This window comes from Canis aureus, chromosome 3 (genome assembly GCF_053574225.1).
Source record: "Canis aureus isolate CA01 chromosome 3, VMU_Caureus_v.1.0, whole genome shotgun sequence".
Taxonomy (NCBI): Eukaryota; Metazoa; Chordata; class Mammalia; order Carnivora; family Canidae; genus Canis; species Canis aureus.
The window spans coordinates 70,154,883-70,176,840 of NC_135613.1; the positions used below are offsets into that span (position 1 = coordinate 70,154,883).

The window sequence follows — 21,958 nt, forward strand, 5'->3', positions numbered from 1 at the left end:
CCTCCCGCACTTGAACTTCACCCCTTGGCAGAGAATTGCATGCAGCTCATGTCCCTCCCCTTCCTGCATGCACTTCTCCTAGGCTCCCTTGCCCAAAAATTTCATCACCTCCTAGAATAGCCAAAAGATTCTTGGTATATTTCTGTTAGTGTTTAACTGATCATCTGTGTCTAAGGGGTGGGTTGAACTAACAGAAGAAAGATTGAAGCCTGAGACTTAAAAAGACAACTTTTGCAGGGTGACTCCCTGGGTTCTGGAGGAGAGTGAGGGAAGGCAAGTGGGCACAGGAGGGAGCCACAATGGAATCTAGCTTCACCTCCAAGGACACTTATCTGAGACATTTTAACCCTCGGGATTACCTAGAAAAATACTACAACTTTGGGACCAGACACTCTGCGGAAAATGAGATTCTCAGGCATCTTCTGAAGAATCTTTTCAAGATATTTTGCCTTGGTAAGTTTGTGTGTTATCTGTGTGTCTCCCTGCCAAAATGTGAGGCATCCCAATAGTGTCTTAGTGCATGGCTGGGGTTGTGTGTAGTCATTGCTATGGGACAGCCCTTCTGGCGTTACTTGTTTATTTAAAGAGGATGAAAAACCACTGTTTTTTGGTATGGACATTTTACAATTTACAGAGTGCTTTTATATGCATGATCTCATATGGGTGTGCAAAGGGAAACCAGAAGGCAAGAGTTCAGTCCTTGAGTCTACATCAGTGTGCTGGGTGACCAGAGCCAGCCATTCAACCATGATAGGCCACTTAAGAGAAGGAGATTGTAATACTAATTCCATTTCTAATGCAAAGGAATGTTGTGAATGTGCATGAGATTTAAAAAAAAAAAAAACCTTCCCAACATATGAAGGTTTGGATGCTTTTTGGAGAGAGACATAACAATTCAATTTGAAAACAATTTTAACTTTCCCCAGGAGTATTCCTTAATAGTTTTTTACATATTCTGTGCAGCAGTCTTTCTGCATCAGGGGTCTGTACACCAGATGTAGACCTCTTCTTCCTTCTTCTACACCTAAAGTTACCCCAGCAACATGCCTCCAGCCCAGACTGTGGAATACAAAACGCAGACATGTTTAAAAAAAAGATTTTGAGGGAAGAGGAGTGAGTAGAGAGATGGGCTGTCTCAGGGGCTCTCTCACACAGTTCCAGCAAGGACAGTGCATCTCAGCTCTGTCTGCATTCGTATGATACCTTGTTCCCCCTCTAAACCAGATGGCGTGAAGGGGGACCTCCTGATCGACATTGGCTCTGGCCCCACCATCTACCAGCTCCTCTCTGCTTGTGAATCCTTCAAGGAGATCATTGCCACCGACTACACCGATCAGAACCTGCAGGAGCTGCAAAAGTGGCTGAAGAAGGAGCCAGGGGCCTTTGACTGGTCCCCAGTGGTGACCTACGTGTGCGAGCTCGAAGGGAACAGGTAGAGAAACCGGGGTCTGCTTCCTGGCTTTCTGACAGTACCTGAGTGACAGTTCATTTTTCTGAATCAAGAATTATCCTTAGAGTCCAAGTTAAAAAGCAGAGGGAACAGAGAGAGACCAAAGAGAAATCCAGAGGGGGAATAAGAGGTAGAGAGAGAGAATGAGACAGAGAGGAGTGGGAGTGTGCACTTGCACATGCACACACCAGAACAGCAGAAGACACAGAAGAGAACTAAAGAGATGGCCATGGAGCCAACGGGAGACAGAACCTTCCCAGGCCAGTGTGGGGGTGCAGTGTGCAGGCAGGTACCCTGGGATGGCGATGTTTAGGACAAGTTTAGGAAAGAAGTAAAATCGGCTCCTCACCAGCAGCTTTTGGGGGTCAGGGCTTGCCCCCAGCACGGTCCTCCATCCAAGTGCGGGGGGCTCTGCTGTGAGGGTAGCTAATGCTGACACCACCAGAGGCAGTAAAAAGCTGACTAGGCTTTTGGACCTGGGATTAGCAGCATAAAGGAATGATCTGAAAAGAATGTGTTACTCACCAGCCACAAAATCAGAGCTTGACATACTCACAGCTAATGATCAGCATCTTAGCCTACCCTCGTCTACAAATCAATTTGTGCAAATGAGCCTTGTTTCAATTATTAATTTCTCTCCGCATGAGAACTTGTCAGTAGCCTACTAGACAGAGGTGGCCAGTTCTGCACTTCACTTTCTCTTTCTCTTGTCCCCATGTCCCTCCATCCTCTGGCGATTGCCCCGTGACGGCTCAGCCCAGTGCCGCTGTCCCACGCAACTGACGGTCACTCCAGCAGCAGAATGTCTTTGCTGCCATGCATGTTGCTGAGGCCCCACAGACTCCTTTGCAAACTGTATTAAAGGACCACTTCCATATTCCTCTTCGGAGCCTGCTGGCCCGTCTGCTACTTCTTATATGCTCAGTTATTTCTTCCTTTCTTTTTTTCCCCCGCTCTTATTGTTTTTTGGTACATTTTCCCTATCTTTCTCCACCCTCTTGCCCATGGTTTACTTTTTACATAATTCTCCCTTCCCCAGCCCACCTCTTCCTGTATTTGTACCCCCACCTTTGCTCCTATATTGTACTTCTCTGTGTGGCACAGCATCCTCTGTCTTGCCTTGTCTTTTTGTTCACGATGGGAAAGCATACGTATTTTGTTTTTTTGTTTTTTAAGATTTATTTATTTTAGGGAGAGAAAGAGAGAGAGAGAGAGAGAGAGAGCACACATGGGAGGAGGGGCAGAGGGAGAAGGAGAGAGAAACTTAAGCAGACTTGCAGTGAACCCAGAGCCTGGTGCTGGGCCCTATCTCAGGACCCTGACACACAACTGAGCTGAAACCAAGAGTCAGAATTAACAGACTGCACCACCCAGGCACCCCCAAAGCATACCTATTTTTATTGAACCTATTCCTTGCTTTGGCCAGGAAAGAGCTCTGACTTCCCAGCAACACAACCCCCCTTTAAGAAACAAGTGCTGATACTTTTTGGATCTTGGTTAAAGGAACCAGCATTTGTTCATTTATTTAATGAACCAAGATACAGCATGTATGATGTGCCACATGGTCCTAACTGCTGGGGTAGACTGGTAGACAAGCCTCGAGTCTCCTAGACCTCATATCAGGGAAGGCAGGCACATGTCAGATCATTTAGGGCTTTGAGGCCAGGCTAACGATCCGGTATTTCAAGTGTGATGAGAAGGCATTAGAGGTGTAACCAGGAAAGTGATGTGGCCCCATTTACATTTATGAAGATCTCTTTGGCTGTTGTGTGGAGAATGGGGGAGAATGAGAGATGCAGAAAGGAGACACTTTAATCCAGGTAAGATAAGATGGTGGCTGGAGGGTTGGTTGGTGATGGAGAGAGGAAGGTGATTTTAAGATGAATTATTGAGATAGACTGGATAAGAGTTGGTAATGATTGGTCATGGGGAATGATGAGAGAGAAGTCTCAGGGATGACACCCATGTTTTTCAACTTGAACAACAGGAGGAGTGAAGTAAAATTTGGAATCCAAGGGATAAATATAAAATCTTGTGATATTAACATGTCCCTAAGGAGTATGTCTACCTCCATACTCAATACTCTTCTTCTAAATGGTCAATTTATTTTTTTATAAATGCACTTAAATTCAATTCTCATTACTTCACCAAATGTGCTCATCCTTAAGTCAGATTCTCTTCTGAAACTAATTCTACAGGCTGCTTTTATTTCTTTAACCCCTTCATTTTCTTTTCATGGTCTGCTGAATTCTAGCTTAGTTAGAGTATTCTAAACTCCATATTTGTTTTCTTACATGTTGCTACACTGTCTTATTGATAGTCAACATGGGTTGTCCGATGCAAGTTATCAAGGTGACTTGTTCTTTATACAATTTCTTATACTATAGAGGTATGAACAATAGTAATTTTATATTTTGTTTCTCAATTAATGTTTTTGCTACGTGCAGAGTCGCTAAACTTCCACTGGGTTTATGCTTTTATCCCTTTTACCAGGGAAAGTAAGGCTTGAAATCAGATAGTGTAAATCCTCCAACTTTGTTCTTTTTCAAGATTATTCTGGCAATTTTAGTGTATACACACACACACGCACATAATATATTTAATTTAATATATTTAATTGAAGTATAATTAACATACAGCATTATATTAGTTTCAGGCATGTAATATAATGATTCAACAATTCTATACATTACTGAGTGCTCATCATAAGTGTGCTCTCAATCCCCTTTACCTGTTTCCCTCATCCCCCCCCTCCCACTTTCCCTCTGGCAACCACCAATCTGTTCTTTGTATTTAAGAGTCTTTTATTTGTCTCCTTTTTCTTTGTTTGTTTTGTTTCTTAAATTCTACATATGAGTGAAATCATATGGTATTTGTTTTCTTTGTCTGACTTATTTCACTTAGCATTATAACTTCTAGTTCCACCTATGTTGTTGCAAATGGAAAGATTACATTTTTTATGGCTGAGTAATAGTCCTCATAGTCCACATAATATATATGTGTGTGTATATATATATATATATATATATACACACACACATACACACACACATATACCACATCTTCATTATCTGTTCATCCATGGATGGACACTTAGATTGCCTCTCTATTTTGCTATTATAAATAATGGTACAATAAACATAGGGATGTATGTATCTTTTCAAATTAATGCTTTGTTTTCTCTGGGTAAATATCCAGTAGTGGAATGACTGGATCATATGATAATTCAATTTCAATATTTTGAAGTACCTCCATACTGTTTTCCACAGTGGATGTACCAACAGTGCATGAGGGTTCTTTCTTCTCTATATCCTCACCAACACTTGTTATTTCTTGTCTTTTTATTTCAGCCATTCTGACAGGTATGAAGTGATATTTTATTGTGGTTTTGATTTGCATTTCCCTAATGATTAGTGATGTGGAACATGTGTTCATATGTCTACTGGTCATTTGCATATATTCTTTGGAAAAATATCTGTTTAGGTCCTCTACCCATTTTAATTAGATTGTTTCTTCGGTGTTGGGTTGTATAAGCTCTTTATACATTTTGGTTATTAATCCCTTATCAGATATGTCATTTGCAAATAACTTCTTCCATTCAGTCAGCTGCCTTATTGTCTTGTTGATGTTTCTTTCATTGTATAAAAGTTATTTTACTGACACTATATTTTGATATAAATTTTAGAATAAACTGGGGTGCCTGAGTGGCTCAGTCACTTAAGTGGTTAAATGTCTGCCTTGGGCTCAGGTCACGATCCCAGGGTACTGGGGTCGAGTCCCCTGCTCAGTGGGCAGTCTGCTTCTCCCTCTCCATCTGCCCCTCACCCATTCATGTGCACAGGCCCGCACATGCATGTGCTCTCTCTCTTACGAAATAAATAAAAGCTTTAAATTTTAGAATAAACTTGTCAATTTCTTTCAAAAAAGACTGCTGAGACTTTGTTAGTGATCTCTGAATTTACAAATTAGTATAAGAGAATGGACATATGGAATCTGCAGTCAGCATGATTTCTATTTATTTAGAAATTCTTCAGTTTCTCTCAGTAATGTTTTGTAGTTCTCATATTTTGTATTTATTTTGTTAAATTTTCCTTACGTTTCATTTTTAAATTATTGTTAATTGCTTTTTTAATTTCAAATTTTAATAATTTGTTAGTATATAGATATACAATTGATTTTTATATACTTACCTTGTGTCTTGTAACCTTGCTGACTTCACTAATTAAGTTTAGTAGTGCTTTTTGTAGGTCCCATAGGTTTTCCTATGTACACTCTTATCTGCAAATAAAAATAGTTTTACTTCTTCTATTCAAACTATATGCCTTTTATTTATTTTTCTGGCCTTATTACACTGGCTAGAACCTCCAAAACAATGTTGAATTGAAAAGATGAGAGTGGACATACGTGCCTTTTTCTATATCACAGGAAAAAATGTTCAATGATTCATTGTTAAGTATAATATTAGCTATAGATTTTTCACAGATAGTCATACTAATTTTTTATCATACTTTTTTTTTCATACTATTTTTTATATTTGTAGTTTCTTGGGAGTTTTAAATCAAATGTTGAATTTTGTTGATATTTTGGAAATTAATCAAGATGGTCATATGATTTTTCTCCTTTATTCTGAAAATGTGAATTGTATTGGAAGATTTTTGAATGTTTAAATCTAATGGCACACACCCATTGTTCATGAAGCAGTATCCTTTTTATGTATGAGTGGTTATGATTTGTTAATATTTTGTTAGGGATTTTTCATCTATGTATATGAGGGATACTGAGCTATAATTTTATTTTCTTATCATATGCTTAGCAGATTTTAGTATCAGCATGATGCTATAGTAATGTAACAAGTCAAGATATGTTTCTTCTTCCTTTATTTTTTGAAAGTGTTTGTGTGTTAATAGTATTATTCCTTCCTTAAATGATTAATAGAATTCACGAGTGAAGATACCTATATCTGAAGGTTTTTTTCATGGGTATGAAGTTTTAAAAATTCAGAATAATATCTTTTATTGGTCATGTAGCTTTTCCATTTTTTCTTTGTTTTGATAAGCAGTATTTTTCAAGGAATTTATCCTATTCATCTTGGTTGTCAATTTTATTGTCATAGTTTTTTAAAAATATATATCTATTATTTGGCACACCTGGGTGGCTCAGTGGTTGAGTGCCTGCCTTCAGCCCAGGGCATGATCCTGGAGTCCCGGGATCGAGTCCCACATCAGGCTCCCTGTATGGAGCCTGCTTCTTTCTCTGCCTATGTCTCTCTCTCTCTTCCTCTCTCTCTCCCTCTCTCTCTCCCTCTCTCCCTTTCTCCCTCTGTCTCTCATGAATAAATAAATAAAATCTTAACCCCCCCACCCCAAACCGACATATCTTTATTACTCTTTTAGTGATCTTCCTTCTTTGATTCTTGATATTGGTAATTTGCCTTTTAAAAAAATATCTTGATCATCTTGCTAGAGATTTACCAATTTTATTAATCTTTTTGAAGAACTAACTTTTTGTTTTGTTGATTTTTTCTATTGTCATTTCCAATAGTGTTGATTTCTGCTCTTACTTTTCTTATTTTCTCTCTTCCATTTACTTTAGTTTTTATATGCTCTTCTTTTTCCTGCTTCTGAAGTTAGAAGCTTAGATAATTATTTCACACATTTCTTTCTTCTAACTTAGCCATTTAAGGCTATAAATTTCCTTCAGAAATGTTTTAGTTGCATCTCATGATTTTTGATATGTCATATTTTTACTATTATCCACTTCAGCATATTTTCTTATTTTAAAAAATTATTTATTTATTGTTTGAGGAAGAGAGAGAGAAAGAGAGAGAGAGCGAGCAAGCTAGAGGCAAGGAGGTGCAGAGGAAAAGGGAGAGAGAGAATCTTAGGTAGACTCTTCGCTGAGTGTGGAGTCTAGTGTGGGACTTGATCCCACAACCCTGAGATCATGACCTCAGCTTAAATCAAGAGTCTGATGCTCAATTGACTGAGCTACTCAGGTGTCTTACTTCAGCATATTTTCTAATTTTCTTTGTGGTTTCTTCTTTGACCTGAATTATTTAGCATTGTGTTCCTTAATTTCCAAAAATTTCAGGATTTTCTAGATATTGTTATTGGTTTCTTTTTTAAATTTTTTTTTTTTTAATTTATGATAGCCACAGAGAGAGAGAGAGGCGCAGAGACACAGGCAGAGGGAGAAGCAGGCTCCATGCACCGGGATCCCAATGTGGGACTCGATCCCATGTCTCCAGGATCGTGCCCTGGGCCAAAGGCAAGCGCCAAACCGCTGCGCCACCCAGGGATTCCCTTGGTATTGGTTTCTATTTAAATTTTATTGTAGTCAGAGACGGATTTTATGGTCAGCATATAGCTTATTTTGATTATGCTTTCTACACTGAAAAGAATGTATATCATCCTGTTGTAGGTATAGTTTCTATAAATATCAATTATGTCAGGTAGATTGATAGTATTTTTCAAATTTTCTACATGATTTTTTGCTTATCAATTACTGATAGAAGGTACGAAAATCTCAAACTATGATTATGGATTTATCTCTTGTTCTCCATTATTCTGTCAACATTTGCTTCATACATTTTGAAAAGCTTTGTTACTACCTGCATATCTTTTTAGGATTATTTTGTCTTCTTGATTTATTGACTATTTCATCATTAAGAAGTGTTTCCCTTTACTGCCAGTAATACACTTTGTCTTGAAGTCTACTTTGATATTAATATGGCCACATCAACCTTCTTTTTTTCTGTATTTTTTCTTTACTTAAATTCAATTTGCCAACATACAATATAATGCTGCTCATCAGTGCTCATCACATCATGTGCCCTCCTTAATGCCTGCCAGCCTTCTTATGCTTGGTGTTTGCATGTATGCTTGGTAGATAGCTTCAAAGATGGCTCCCAATAATCTTCACTTCAAATATTCATCTCTTGTTTAATAGCCTTTCCTTTGCTGGCCATTGGATTTAGAGACTAGATTCTTTTTTTTTTTTTAAAGATATTATTTATTTATTCATAAGAAATGCAGAGAAAGAGAGAGAAAGGCAGAGGGAGAAGCAGGCTCCATGCAGGGAGCCTGATGTCGGACTCGATCCCCCCCACCCAGGGATCCCTAGCGACTAGATTCTAACAAGTACAATGCAGCAGAGTACTGAGCATCAATTCTGAGATTAGCTTACAAAAAGATTATGGCTTCCCTATTAGATATTCCCTCTTACTCACTTGTCTGGAGTGAGCTTGGAAGCAAATTACCTCCCAGCTGAATCTTCAGGTGAGACTGAAGACATGGCCAACACTCTACCTCATGAAGGACCTTGCACCAGAGATACTCAAATAATCTGTGCCCAGATATCCGACCCAAAGAAACTGTGAGATAAATGTTTGTCATTTTAAATTGCTAAGTTTAATTTATAACGTAGCAATAGATAACTAGTAGACAAGGTATATCTTTTTCACCTCTTTTTTTCAACCTATGTGTACTTTTATACTTAAGATGTTTTTCTTGCAAGTAGTACATAGTAGCTCTTGATTTCCAATCCAATGTGATGATTTCTGCTTTTTAACTGGATTCTTTAGTTCACTTACATTTAATGTAATTACTGATAATGTATGATTAAGCCTAATCAATCATCTTGGTATCTATTTTCTACTTGTCTCATATATTTTGTTGTTCATTTGTGCCTTTGTTCCTGCTTCTCCTGGGTGTAATAATGTTTGGTATTCCATTTGTATAAATATAAAGATTTTTAGTATTCCTTTTATCTTCTCTGTTGACTCTTATCTTTTCTATTGGTCTCTTTTGTGTTTTGGGTGAGTATATATATATATGTGCATGTATGTGTAATTTTTCTAGAAATTTGAGTATGTATTTTTAAAAAGACTTTATTCATTCATGAGAGACACACATAGAGAGAAAGGGAGAGACACAGGCAGAGGGAGAAGCAGGCTCCATGTAGGGAGCCTGACGTGGGACTCAATCCCCGGACTCCAGGATCACACCCTGGGCCAAAGGCAGGCACTAAACCACTGAGCCACCCAGGGATCCCTGAGTATGTATTTTTAACATATCTATTACCTCATGAACAATGTAGGATTTTACAATGGTATAATTCTTTTAAACCACTCTAGCCCCTTATGCATCTGTCATATATTATACTTTATATATACTATAACATAATACATTATTATTATATTTGCTTTAAAAAGTCGGTAGTGCTTTTATTTTTATTGCTTTATTTTTTATTGTGGTTAAAAAACACATACCATAAAATTTAGCATCAGAATTATTTTTAAGTATGTAGTTCAGTAGTTTTAAGTATATTCACATCAGTCGGTAGTATTTTATTTATTTATTTTTTTAAAGATTTATTTATTTATTCATGAGAGACTCAGAGAGAGGCAGAGACATAGGCAGAGAGAGAAGCAAGCTCCATGCAGGGAACCCAAGGTGGGACTCTATCCCTGGACTCCAGGATCATGCCCTGGGCTAAAGGGAGATGCTCAACCGCTGAGCCACCCAGGCATCCCAGTCAGTACTATTTTAAACAAAATATATAAAACCTTTTATATTTATCCACATATCTGTCCTATCTCGTATTCTTCATTCCTTTCTGCAGATCTAGACTTCTATCTGACATCACTTCCCTTCACCTGAAGAACTTCTTTTTTTTTTTTTTTTTTTGAAGAACTTCTTTTAGTATTTTTTTTTTTCTTTTAGTATTTCTTAAAATTCAGGTCTGCTGGAGACAAATTCTCTTGGTTTACCAATGCCAGGCAAGAATCAGTAATTTTTTCTTTCTCATAATATGAGGAACTTAACAATTTTTGACACCCAAAGTCCTTCTGGCATCTCTGTTGCCAGTGTTTCTTGTTAAAATTGGAGATTTTAATTCCAAATATTGTAACTTAAAGCATCATTCTCATATTTTCTTTCAAGATAAGTTTGGATATTTGCTTTCTGTTTGTAATCATATTTGCAATTATGTGAACATTTTAATTTTATGTTCATTTTAGATGATTTTTCAAGTTGTTAAGTTTTTAATTCTGATTAATTTTTGGTCCATTGAATAGGCCTTCAAATGTTTCAAGAAGAACACATAAGTGACATTTTCTAAGCCCATGTATATTGGGAATGTGTTTTTGTTGCCTTTACACGTGAACAACATCGTAAAATTGTTTAATATTGCCTAAATACTTCTCCATTTCCCCCCCCGGCATTTAGTAAGAAGTTGAGAGGCTACTTTCATATGCCATTGTAACCTATAAACCTTTACTTAGAATTTTACGCTCGCTATAACCTTCATACTGAAAATAATGTTCTTCAAAATAAATGTAATTTCAAACCTCTTTTTTATCTATTGACTATGTGATTCTACAGAATGAAACTGGTATTAACTAGGGGGAAAAAACCCTGTAACTGTGAGGATTTGGGCAATAATATTTATTATTAAATAAATAAGGAGTTTCCCAGGATTAATAAAATTTCTGGGAAAGTTTATAAAAGAGTTTTCAGTCAGCCAGACAAAATACCTTTCTGAGGTCCAAATCATATGTCAAGAAGGCTTTTAGAACTTTCTTCTCAATTTCCCTACCTATCACAAGCTTTTCCATCTCATTCAAAAACGAGCCCTTAAAATCTAGCAGGATACTAAAAGCATTGCTTATCTCAAGCCAGAATTGTCAGCTTGTAACACTTGGCTCCTGAGAACCTGTCCCCTCCCAATAGCTGTTAGAGTAAGGAACTGTATTTTTGGCAGTAAAATTCTACATTTTCACTCTTATCCTTGTGCTAGATCCTGTGGCTTCAACTATTTTGAGAATGATAGCGATCCCATTCAACTTATGTCTTTCTTGCATCTTCAAGTACCTCTATCAGCCCATAACCTATTTCCTCTGAGATTATTTCTTCTTTATCTGAAGCTATTTCTTGTGCTGACTGCTGCCAAAGACAATTTGAGCCATCTCCTGTTTCTCTGCCTTTGGAGTGTGACTCATACATTTAGATACCACTCATTTTTAAAACTATCCAAGAAGTTGTAAGACATTGGTACCAAATTCTGGCTTGACATTATTTATTTATCAAGTGAGAGAGTCAAATGCTAAGATATAAATTATTATACCATGAGCCAAGGGAAATGAGCTTTTACCTTAAGAAATCCTAGGAACAGCACTGATGTACCTCTGGCAGCACATGGCCTGCCTTGCGGTCCTCAGACCAAGCAGCTTCCATATCACCTGGGAGCCTGTTAGAGAATGCAGGCTCTTGCCCCCCCCCCCCCCCACTCCCCACCTACACAACCAGAGAATCTGCATTTGAATGAGATTTGCAGGGGATTGTATGCATTTTACAGTTTGAGAAATACTGGTGTCTAGAACAGAGCTTCCCAACAGATACACCAAGACATGCTAGCGAGTGGGAATGAGTTACATGGATGCTCTGCAAATTCTCCTCAGCCCCCAGAGCAGCCAGGAGGGGTTTGGAGATGCTGGAGCTCCTCCTGGATGCCTCTACGGAGAGCAGCTCCTCCACTTGCCACCTCCTGCCTGACATAAGGAGGCTTAAGCACCTGTAGAGGTGAAGTAAATGTTCTCCATACAAAGATTCTCATGTCTATTTTTTAAAATGTTTTATATATATATATATATATATCCTTTATATTGTTGCCCAATATAGACACACTTGTGCCACATTTGTCCCATGAAGCTATTGAACTTCCCCTAATCGGAAGCATCTCTGTATTTTCCTGTCTTGTAAAAGATTGATATTCCTTCTGACATCAGGATCTTGATGGTCTTGGTGATTGTTTCAATGATGCCTGGGAAAAGTTTCTGCCTTTTAAAAGCATGACTTTCTCATAGATGTTCTCCTTGCACTATCCCTTGGGGAAAATGCATAGGGTGGGCTGAGGAAACTTCACCTGGCCATTTCCTTCAAATTGTAACCATTTCTACTGGTGTGTCTAAAAGTGCCCCAAATAGAGCTATGATCCTCCCCAATTTGCTCCATTTCTGGTATTCTCATCTCCCTGGGGGTTGCCATCATATAATTACTTGAACAAGCCAGAAGCCTAGAAGCCTACCTTCTTCCTCTCTGTCATAGTCCATGACCAGCACCAAGTTCTATTCATTTTACTTCTGAGTTTCTCTCAAACCAGTATATGTCTTCAGTATTTTCTATCCAGGATATTTTCCTGGTCCAAGCCACTATCCTCTTCTTCCTAACTGGCTTTCCATCTCCATTCTTGTCCCAAAGTGATAGCTTCAAAATGTAGATCCGATTGCACCACTCCCTTCCTTAGCACCCCTTCATAACTTCCCATGGCTTTTAGGATAAAAAGCAAAATTCTTAACATGGTCCCCAAAACCCTGCCTAATCTGGCACCTGCTGATCCCTATTGCCTCATTTTCTACCATGCTCTGCTTTGTTCCCGAGATACAGCCTCATTTGGCCTTCTCTCCATCTTTCATCCTACCACATGGCCTTTCCACCTGCTGTTTCCCCTTACTGGAATATCCTTCTCCCCTCCCTACTCTCCATGGCCTAGTGAACTCTTGTTTATTTTCTCTCTGCCTACCTGACTCCATTTTGGAGCTTTCCTTGATACTGGACTTCCAAGCTGCCAACATTCTTTTGTTAGTGCTATGTCCCTCTCCTTCCAAGAGTTTATCTCAATATTAATTTATCATTTTTGTGGACGATCATTGGATTAATTCTTTCTCCCCTCCGCCCCAGCCTGTAATCACCATGGGGAGAGGATCTGTTTCTCATTTGTTCTATCTTGGGTCCTCATTGCTCAACACTCTTCCTGCCACATCACAGAGGTTCAAAAAATTATAAAATAAATAACTGCATGCATTTTGCTTCCTAGCCTGTCCCTCCTGAAATGTCTGTCTTTTACCTGATTCGGCTGTGGCCAAAGGTTTACTAATTATTATTCCTGGCTTGTACAGTTCTTACATTGAAATCTAAGCTTATGTAGCTTTCTGTATCCTTTATACATTTTGCCAGTTCTCCCTCAGGAGGGCCTGCTGGAATCTCTGGGGATGGGGCTTTAGGGGGTGAGTGTCATTGAAAGATCTCATTCAGGGACTTCTGGTCCACTGCTGCCCTGCAGAAGGGGGGCGGGGGGAGCCTCTTCTGAACCTTGGGGTATTGTCTTGGGGTGTGGGAGTACGCTCTCACCAAGTGCTCTTCCCAGGAGCCCTACTCTATATCCCTTCTCCCCTTACCTCCTCACCTCCCTCAGGCTTCTGTGGATTGCATATTTACAGAGGAAATAGCTGCCCTTTTTTACATACTGATGTGTTGGAAAGAGTAGATCTTCAGAACTAGAGAAACAGTCATATTGCTATTAGCTTCCTGTAGAACCGCCTAACACTTTTCTGGTGTATGTTTATGCCCTACTCCTTGAGCTGACCGTGTAGCTGAACAGTAATTGCCTGTGTCTCCGGGCCAGTCCATTTCCCTGCAGGCAGGGGGCATGGTGCAGGTGCTGAGAAGCTCTGATGTGGCATCTGTGCACAGCTACTTGGGCTACTGAGTTCCCCAGCATTTGCTGTGCACCCAAGGATCAGCAGGTCTCTATCGCAGTGGGTGTTTCCAGCCAATTTCCTTCTCAAATTGGCACATTCTTTGTGAGCTTTCTAGATTTCACAGTGTGTCTCCCTATTTGGGAACAATTTCCATCATCAACTGACTGGCAAGGACTAGTTCTGTGGTAAGGCATGTCTTTCAAACAGTTTAACACACAATAGGGCACAGAGGTCCAACCTGCTTCTGACGTCATCACTTAAATACACATGCCCACGGTGTTCCCAAAATAGAGGATCATCTTGAAATGTGTTCAAAAAAAAAAAAATACCATGTTATCACTCCTTCAGCTTTTTGTCTACACTTCTCAGTTATCCATATGTGCAGATAGGTCATTTGAATTTTTCTATTCTATATTAATTTACTTACTCAAATCTGTGTTTCACAGACTTCCATAATGTTCCATTGTTGTTTTTTTATTCTTAAAATATTCTGTCAAATCATCCTTGTTCCAGGAGGCTGAATGGTAGCTTTGTAACTGACTTCCCTGTTTTTAGAATGACTAACCTTCCCTGTTTGCCCAGGACCAAGAGGGGTTTCCAGGACCTGAGATTTTCAGTGGGAAAACTGGGGAAGTCCAGACCAATCAGGACAAATTGGTCACCCTACTACCATTTTACCCTAGATAGAGAAAAATAGTAAACCCAACCAAAGGTAATTATCATTCCTTGTCTATACTGGTCTACTGGCTGGTAGGAATTCCCTGAAGCCAATACCTTGCTAAGCTACTTTTCTTTCTCTCCTTTGTACAACAGCTTCCCCAAAATAAAATTACCATCACATATGATTCGCCCATCTGAAGCGTGCAGTTTGATAGTTCCTAGTATACTCATGTAGTTGTGCAATCTTCACTCCAGTTTTGGAACATTTTCATCACTACCCAAACAAACCCTGTACCCATTGGTAGTCATTCCCATTTTCTAGATCCTGTCACTGCTGGCAACCACTGATCTGCTTCTGGTCTCCAAAGCTTCGCTTTTTCTGGACATTTCATGTAAATGGAACCATATGATATGTGGTCTTTTGTTTCTGGTTTCTCTCACTTAGCATCATGTTTTCAAGGTTCTTCCATGTTGTAGCATGAATCAGCACTTCATTCCCTTTTATGACTGAATATGATTCCATTGCCCAGGTATACCATCCTTTATTTATCTCTTCATAGGTTGATGGACATTTGGGTGGTCACCATCTTTTGGCAATTCTGAATAATTACTCATGTACAAGTTTTTTTTAAAAACAGATTTTATTTATTTATTTGGCAGAAAGAGAACATAAGCAGGATGAGCTGCAGGCAGAGGGAGAGGGAAAAGCAGACTCCTCACTGAGCAAGGAGCCTGACTCAGGGCTTGATCCCAGGACCCCAAGATCATTACCTGAGCTGAAGGCAGATGCTTAACCCACTGAGCCACAGCTCATATATAAGTATTTGTGTGGATATATGCTTTCATTTCTCTTGGAATTCCTGAGTCATCTGGTAACTCTATGTTTAACCTTTTGAGGAACTTCCAGACTGTTTTCCAAAGTAGCTGGACCATTTTACATTCTTACCAGCAGTGTACGGAGGTTCCCATTTCTCCGCATCCTTGCCAACACTTGTGACTGTCTTTTTTATTATAGCCGTCCAAGTGGATGTGAAGTGGTTATCTCATGGTTTGATTTGCATTTCTCTGATGGCCAAAAATTTTGAGGTTTTTTTTTTATGTGCTTATTGCTAAAATTCTTCTTTTTTTAAAAAAAAAAGATTTTATTTATTTATTCATGAGAGACCCAGAGAAAGAGAGAGGCAGAGATACAGGCAGAGGGAGAAGCAGGCTCCATGCAGGGAGCCCGACGTGGGACTCGATCCCTGGACTCCAGGATCGCACCCTGGACTAAACTGCTGAGCCACCCAGGGATCCCCCTTAAGTGAAAAATTATACCGTAAAGGATATTTATAAATAGCTGATTATGTGCACTGGGCTCAAGATTTTAACTAAATATTTAAATAGGATGTTCACAACTAATTGCTGTCATCTCAAATCATTCTATGTGGAGGTAAATCTCCAAGTTTTATTTAAACCATTGACTTTTCCTTATGACCAGAAGTGGTCCCAGGGCAAGTCCCTCTCTCATCTGCTCTGATGTTGGGCCAGCCTCTGCTCTCTCCATCAAGCCTTGCTGCCCAAGAGGCTGCCTTCTTCTGGAGCCAATGGACAGTGTAAGCCTGGATTTGCACCGCTGGTGCTCTGTTGGTAGACTTCCTCAAAGCATTGGATATCCAGTCATCACTCCTATCATTGGGCTCTGTGGCCTTCTGGGCACTTTACATACTCAGTCTTGCTTTTTTCTTACCTCTCTGATTTTCTGCTATTGTTGCTCCTTTTTTCTTTCTCCAGTTTCTCCTGTGCACTCTATCTGCTCATTTAAGTTCGCTCACCTGTCAGCTTGTTCCTTCATGCCTCCCTACCACGTTCCAAGGCACTCTATTCCACCTCCGGCCCTCGCCTTCTGTGCCTCTTCCACGCACTGGTTTTCTTCCAGGGAACCCCACTGATTTTGCAGAACAGGTTAGTCTTCTGAGCAAGACTACCAGGAACATGACCCCCTTGAGAAAACACACTCTCCATCTGGAATGTGTTTCTGGATTCAAGAATGGCAACTAGTGGTTCCCTTCTTTCTAGAGGGGCCCTGGCCGCGGTTCTGTTGTGGTTTATCCACTGCTTCTGTAAAATGTCTACAGATGACCCCACTCCCATCCCTGATCAGCAGCTATACAAGAATACTATTTCCACATTTTAAAGTCATCATTGCCTAATATGTATCAGTCAAATGGCTGCTATGTTACAGTTCGGAAGAGGAGACAAGTATCATAATTAATAAACAAGTAGCAGCAGCAGCAGTAATACTAGTAATAATAATAAATGAGCCAGGCACTATTCCAAACAGTGGAGGAAGAACCATTTCGGTCCATGGGAGAAGCGGGGTTTGGTACTCTCATTATCATTTTCACGTTGTCACTCACTTCGTGAAGGGATTTAGCCCCACACACGGTAACATGGTCACATCTGTATGCCAAAGTGGTCCTTCATTTCTTCTTTCTCCGTGTTTACCATAGGGGTGTCCCCAAGGACATAACATTTGGGACAGCACTGCCATTTTCAGCCCTGACCAGAGAGATCCTGGTTCTCACGAGTGTAGGGTGGCAAGTGGTATTTGTCGGTTTGTGTCTTTCAGAGTCAAGGGGCTGGAGAAGGAGGAGAAGTTGAGGCGCGTGGTCAAGCAGGTCCTGAAGTGCGACGTGACTCAGAGCCGGCCTCTGGGTGCCATGTCCCTGCCCCCGGCCGACTGTCTGCTCAGCACCCTGTGCCTGGACGCCGCCTGCCCAGACCTCCCCGCCTACTGCGCGGCCCTCAGGAACCTCGGCAGCCTGCTAAAGCCGGGGGGCTTCCTGGTGGTGGTGGACGCCCTGAAGAGCAGCTACTATATGATCGGGGAGCAGAGGTTCTCCAGCCTCTGCCTGGGCCGGGAGGCAGTAGAGGCTGCGGTGAGAGAGGCCGGCTACTCAGTGGAGCGGTTTGAGGTGATCTGCCAGGGTTATTCCTCCACCATGTCCGACAACGAAGGGCTTTTCTCCCTGGTGGGGAGGAAGCTGAGCAAATCTGTATGACGCTTTATGGTTGCCATTAAAGCAATTCCTCTGCCCGGCTAACTTTGGTCCTTGGTTCTAACTGCCACGGTCATTGTGCTGAGTCCACTGGCCGGGCCCAACGGCTCATCGAGGCCAGGGTGGGCGCGGTCAGGCGGAGGAGGACACTTGGGTGACCCCTCCCCGGGGCTTCCTATGGGTGCCGGTGCTGGGAGGACACAAATTGGGCAAATGGCACATCCAGTCTTCACTGCCCATGACTGGAAAAGAAGACCTCGCTCCTCTTAAGCTTCCCGGTGATGGGGGCTCACACACACGCCCACAGAGCAGTGTCTGCAGTGATTAGCTCTCTTTCCTGGGGGGCCCACTGCCTCCTTCTCTCTTGGGAACACACTTCTCCTGTTCCTCAACCATTGCCTTCTCTGTGGGCCCCATCCTCTCCTGGGATCCACAGGTGTCACCACCACGTCTGGGTCAGGGAAGGGCCATCCCCTTGGCTCCTGGATCCCAAGTAAGGGGCAGGGCCTCTCGTACTTCCTTTCACACACCAGACCAAGGCTGTGACTTCTCCCTGCGAGAAGTTTAGGAGTTAGAAAGAGAGGTAATAGGCACTGTCTTACGGCTGCTATTAGAAACAGGTATCTGCAGAGCTCACGAGGGTTCTGGAGGGTGACCTTTTGGCCTAGGTCTTGGGGAAGCATCTACTTGGAGTTAGGTTTACTTGCCCATGGCATGTCTGCCTTCTCTGGTTCCTAGGCCCCATTGCTATGATGTTCCAAAACAGAGGTAGACAAACTATGGCCCATGAGCCAAACCCAGCTGCTCAAGCCTGTCTCATGAGGTTTTACTGGAACACAGCCATGGCCATTCATTTATGTATTGTCTATGGAGGTTTTTGTGCTCTGAAGGCAAAGTTGACTAATTGTGACAGTAACCGTAGGTATAGCCTGCAAAACCTAAAACATCTGTTATTTGGATATTTATAGAAGAAGCTTGCCTACCTCTTCCCCAGAGAAAGGAATGTCCTCATTCCTCAGGTCTGAGGCCTCTCTGGTCTCTCATCCCAAGATCTCCCACCCCCCAGAGTTATAGACAGTGGACATCCCTACTTCTTGCAGTGAGATTCCTTCCTTCCCATTGCCCTCCCACATGCCAATCTGACAATCACATCAGAGCCCAAGAGTCTATTATCACACATGTTTGTTCATCTGGTTGTGTAGGACCATCATGTCACAATACAGTTTCTGTCCATTTTCAAGATATTTTCAGTTGTTCAATATCATAGGACGTTCACATGACAATTTCTAGAGATTCCATCCTGAAGGAACCTGACAGGCCAGTCCAGGCTGGATGGAGAAAGCCAAGCCCAACTCCATTCCTATAAGCAGGTGGGGATGACCAGGCCTGCGCATCCTTTCTGCAGACAACTGCTCTTGAGAAGAGCTCACTTAACTTCCTAGGAGCCACTAAGGCCACAAAGAAGCAAACAAGTTTGTAGAGACAAGACTCTCTCAACTCAAGTGCCCAGAACAAAGGCCACAAATTCTGAAACTTCAAGCATTTTGCACAACTGGATTGCCCGGTTTAAAGGGATGCTTTGCAATCTCCTTTAAAGGCAAGCTTTAAAATAATAGGGCTTCTGCTTTTATCTATGAAAATTTGGCAAGGGTGGGCCGGGGAGGGAATGTCTGAGACCAGACTGGCAATAACAGTTTTACAAGGCACAGCCCCTTAGCAGACACTCTTCTGTGATTTTTCCCTCTAAGGTGACATTTATTATATTGCATTATAACTGTCTTATTTTCTGTTTCCCCACTGAACTGTGAGCCTCCTGGGTTTACATTTAGATTCCCCAGTGCTCTGGCCAGACATGGTCTGGACCCTGGGGACAGAGCAGCGAGTGGCAGTTGTGAGAGCCCTGTTCTTGGGAGTTTATGTTCTAGGAGAGAAAGTGGGGGATAAAGAAACAAGTCAATAAATAAGGTACTTTCTGATCAGGACAGAGCTGTGAAGGAAATAGAATAGCATAATGGAATGGAGACTAAGTAACAGAATATCTGTTTTAAATGTTAGAACATTTAAAAATGTTCTAAACAGTACGGGTTTCCCAACAAGAAATCCAGAGGTAGGTTCTTCCAGGACATGATGGTGACTCGACAGCACCATCCAGCAGCTGGCTTCCATCCGTCTTTCGCTCACCTTTGCCTGTGAGTGGGGTTTTCATGAGAGGAGATCTTTTTCAGAAGTGCCCAGCAGGCTTCTTACATCTTATTAACCCAAATGGATTAACATGCCCACCTCTAGACCAATTACGGATAAAACCAGAAAGAACAAAGGGCATATTCCTTGATATCTTTAAATGAAGGAATTCTTAGATGGCAGCAAAGAGGAAAAAAAGGAAACCTACTGGATTCAATGAATGAGGCATCATCTTAGCAATCTATTATCTGTCTTTCAACGACAAAAATCATCCTGTTTTCAAATTCTGGCTCTGCCACCTAGTAGCTGATTCTCCTTGGGCAAGTTACATAACCCCTCTGTGCTTTAGTTTTCTCAATTGTAAAATGAGATTCAAGTAGAATTTCTTGTCAAGAGAATACGAATGAACTGCTACATATAAAGGACCTAGAATAATGCTGAGTAGTTGATAAGCATGTAATATTTATTTATCAGAAGCTATAATTCTTTTCTTCATCTTTGATACTAGTTGCCAAAGCTGTGGAGAAAAGACATCTTGATCTCTACGCAGGAGAGAAAATTCTAGTCCTGGGCTGCAGGCATGCAGGCTCTTTTCTGGCACTGCCTTCAGAGGAGGTGTGATAATACTCTGTTTCCATGCCACATGCCAATTCCTTTCTCATTTAAGCCATACATTTATTATTTATTTACAACCAGGCAGCAGGAATGCAAATGAACCCCCAGTGTCAGCTGGCTCAAGGGTCCCCATCTTTGCAATCACAATACAAACACCCTCAGTGCTTCCAGATACTTCCAAAGGTAGTACTGCAAACTGCAGCAGCAGTCCCCACCCAGAATCTGCCCTGGTCAGCCTCTCCTGCACAGGCTCTGCTGCTGCTGGCACACGTCCCCAGCCTGTGAGTGTTGCGGCGGGGATAAGATGGTCTGTTTAGAGAAAGAAGGTGCTCCTTGGATGCCTCAGAGCCAGGCTGGTGTCTTCCCAGAGGCTTGGGGAACACTGTTCCCCAAGGTAGGCAAACTTTTCCTGCAAAGGGCCAAATAGTACATATTTTTGGCTTTACAGGTCATGCTGCCTTGATCCCAACTACCCTGATCTGAAGTTATCACAAAAGCAGCCACACACACACACACACACACACACAGCACAGCCATGCACAATATGCAAATTAATGGGTGCGGCTGTGTTCCACTAAAACTTGATTTATAAAAACAGACGGCTGGATGGGTATGGCCCAAAGGTGGTAGTTTACTCATTCCTGATCTAAACCCTGAAGCATTCGTGTTTGTGTGCACAGTTTTACAGGGTTTCTTGCAAACATTCTAGTTCTAACACTCAGTCTTACTGATAGGAGTTCAGACTCAAGCCAAGAGGCTAAAAAGGGAATAGGAAGATTTTCTCCATTCTCTATCTGCTCATTCCTCTCTTCCCTGTTGCATCCCGCAGTTAGGACTCCTTCCTCCTGCCCTAGGTTGAAGGCATCCAGTAGCTGCAGCCAGATGAAGTCAGTCACCCCAGTATTTTTCAAACTGCAGGTTGTCAGTCATGAGTGGAACACCAATTTCATCAATAAACATTTGAAAAAATAATAGAGACTAAACCAGAAAACAAAATCCCAGATAGTAGCAGTTCATATAGTATTATTTTGTGAGGTTTTCTTTTCAGTCTTGTAAGACAATCATGTACATATATATCACCATAAATATTTGTTTACTGGATTATGATATAAAGTGTATTTATTACTGCAGGTTGTGATCAAAGAAGTTTGGAAGCCCCTGACTGTACTCTGGGCTTCTGGGGCTCGTCTCTGGAGGTCAACATTTGTCTTTCATACAGAGGTGAAAGGTGTGCTCTCTTTTCTTAGAGAACTGCAAGTCTTAGGGGAAATCGACAGGAAAACAGTTAAAATTCATTACGATAAGAGCTCTGAGAAGAGTAAGCACCGGGTGTTTTGGAGGGGGGATGTCAAGAAAGGTGGCATTTACTCTGGGTCGTGCAGGCTGAATCGGGGTATGTTTGGCAGATGGGAAAGACAAGGCAATCTGAGGAACATCGTGTACAGGAGGCATGAAATGACTCCTACTATCATG

At 41.2% G+C, this 21,958-nt stretch overlaps 1 protein-coding gene across 1 annotated transcript; it reads left to right on the forward strand.

Moving 5' to 3' along the window:
* The first annotated feature begins 111 nt into the window (after positions 1-111).
* On the forward strand, positions 112-17,734 carry LOC144311285 (nicotinamide N-methyltransferase). The gene is made up of 3 exons (XM_077893579.1): positions 112-453; positions 1,225-1,432; positions 17,260-17,734. The coding sequence occupies exons 1-3, from the start codon at positions 300-302 to the stop codon at positions 17,690-17,692; spliced, it is 795 nt and encodes a 264-aa protein (XP_077749705.1). The 5' UTR covers positions 112-299; the 3' UTR covers positions 17,693-17,734.
* Positions 17,735-21,958: the final 4,224 nt, after the last annotated feature.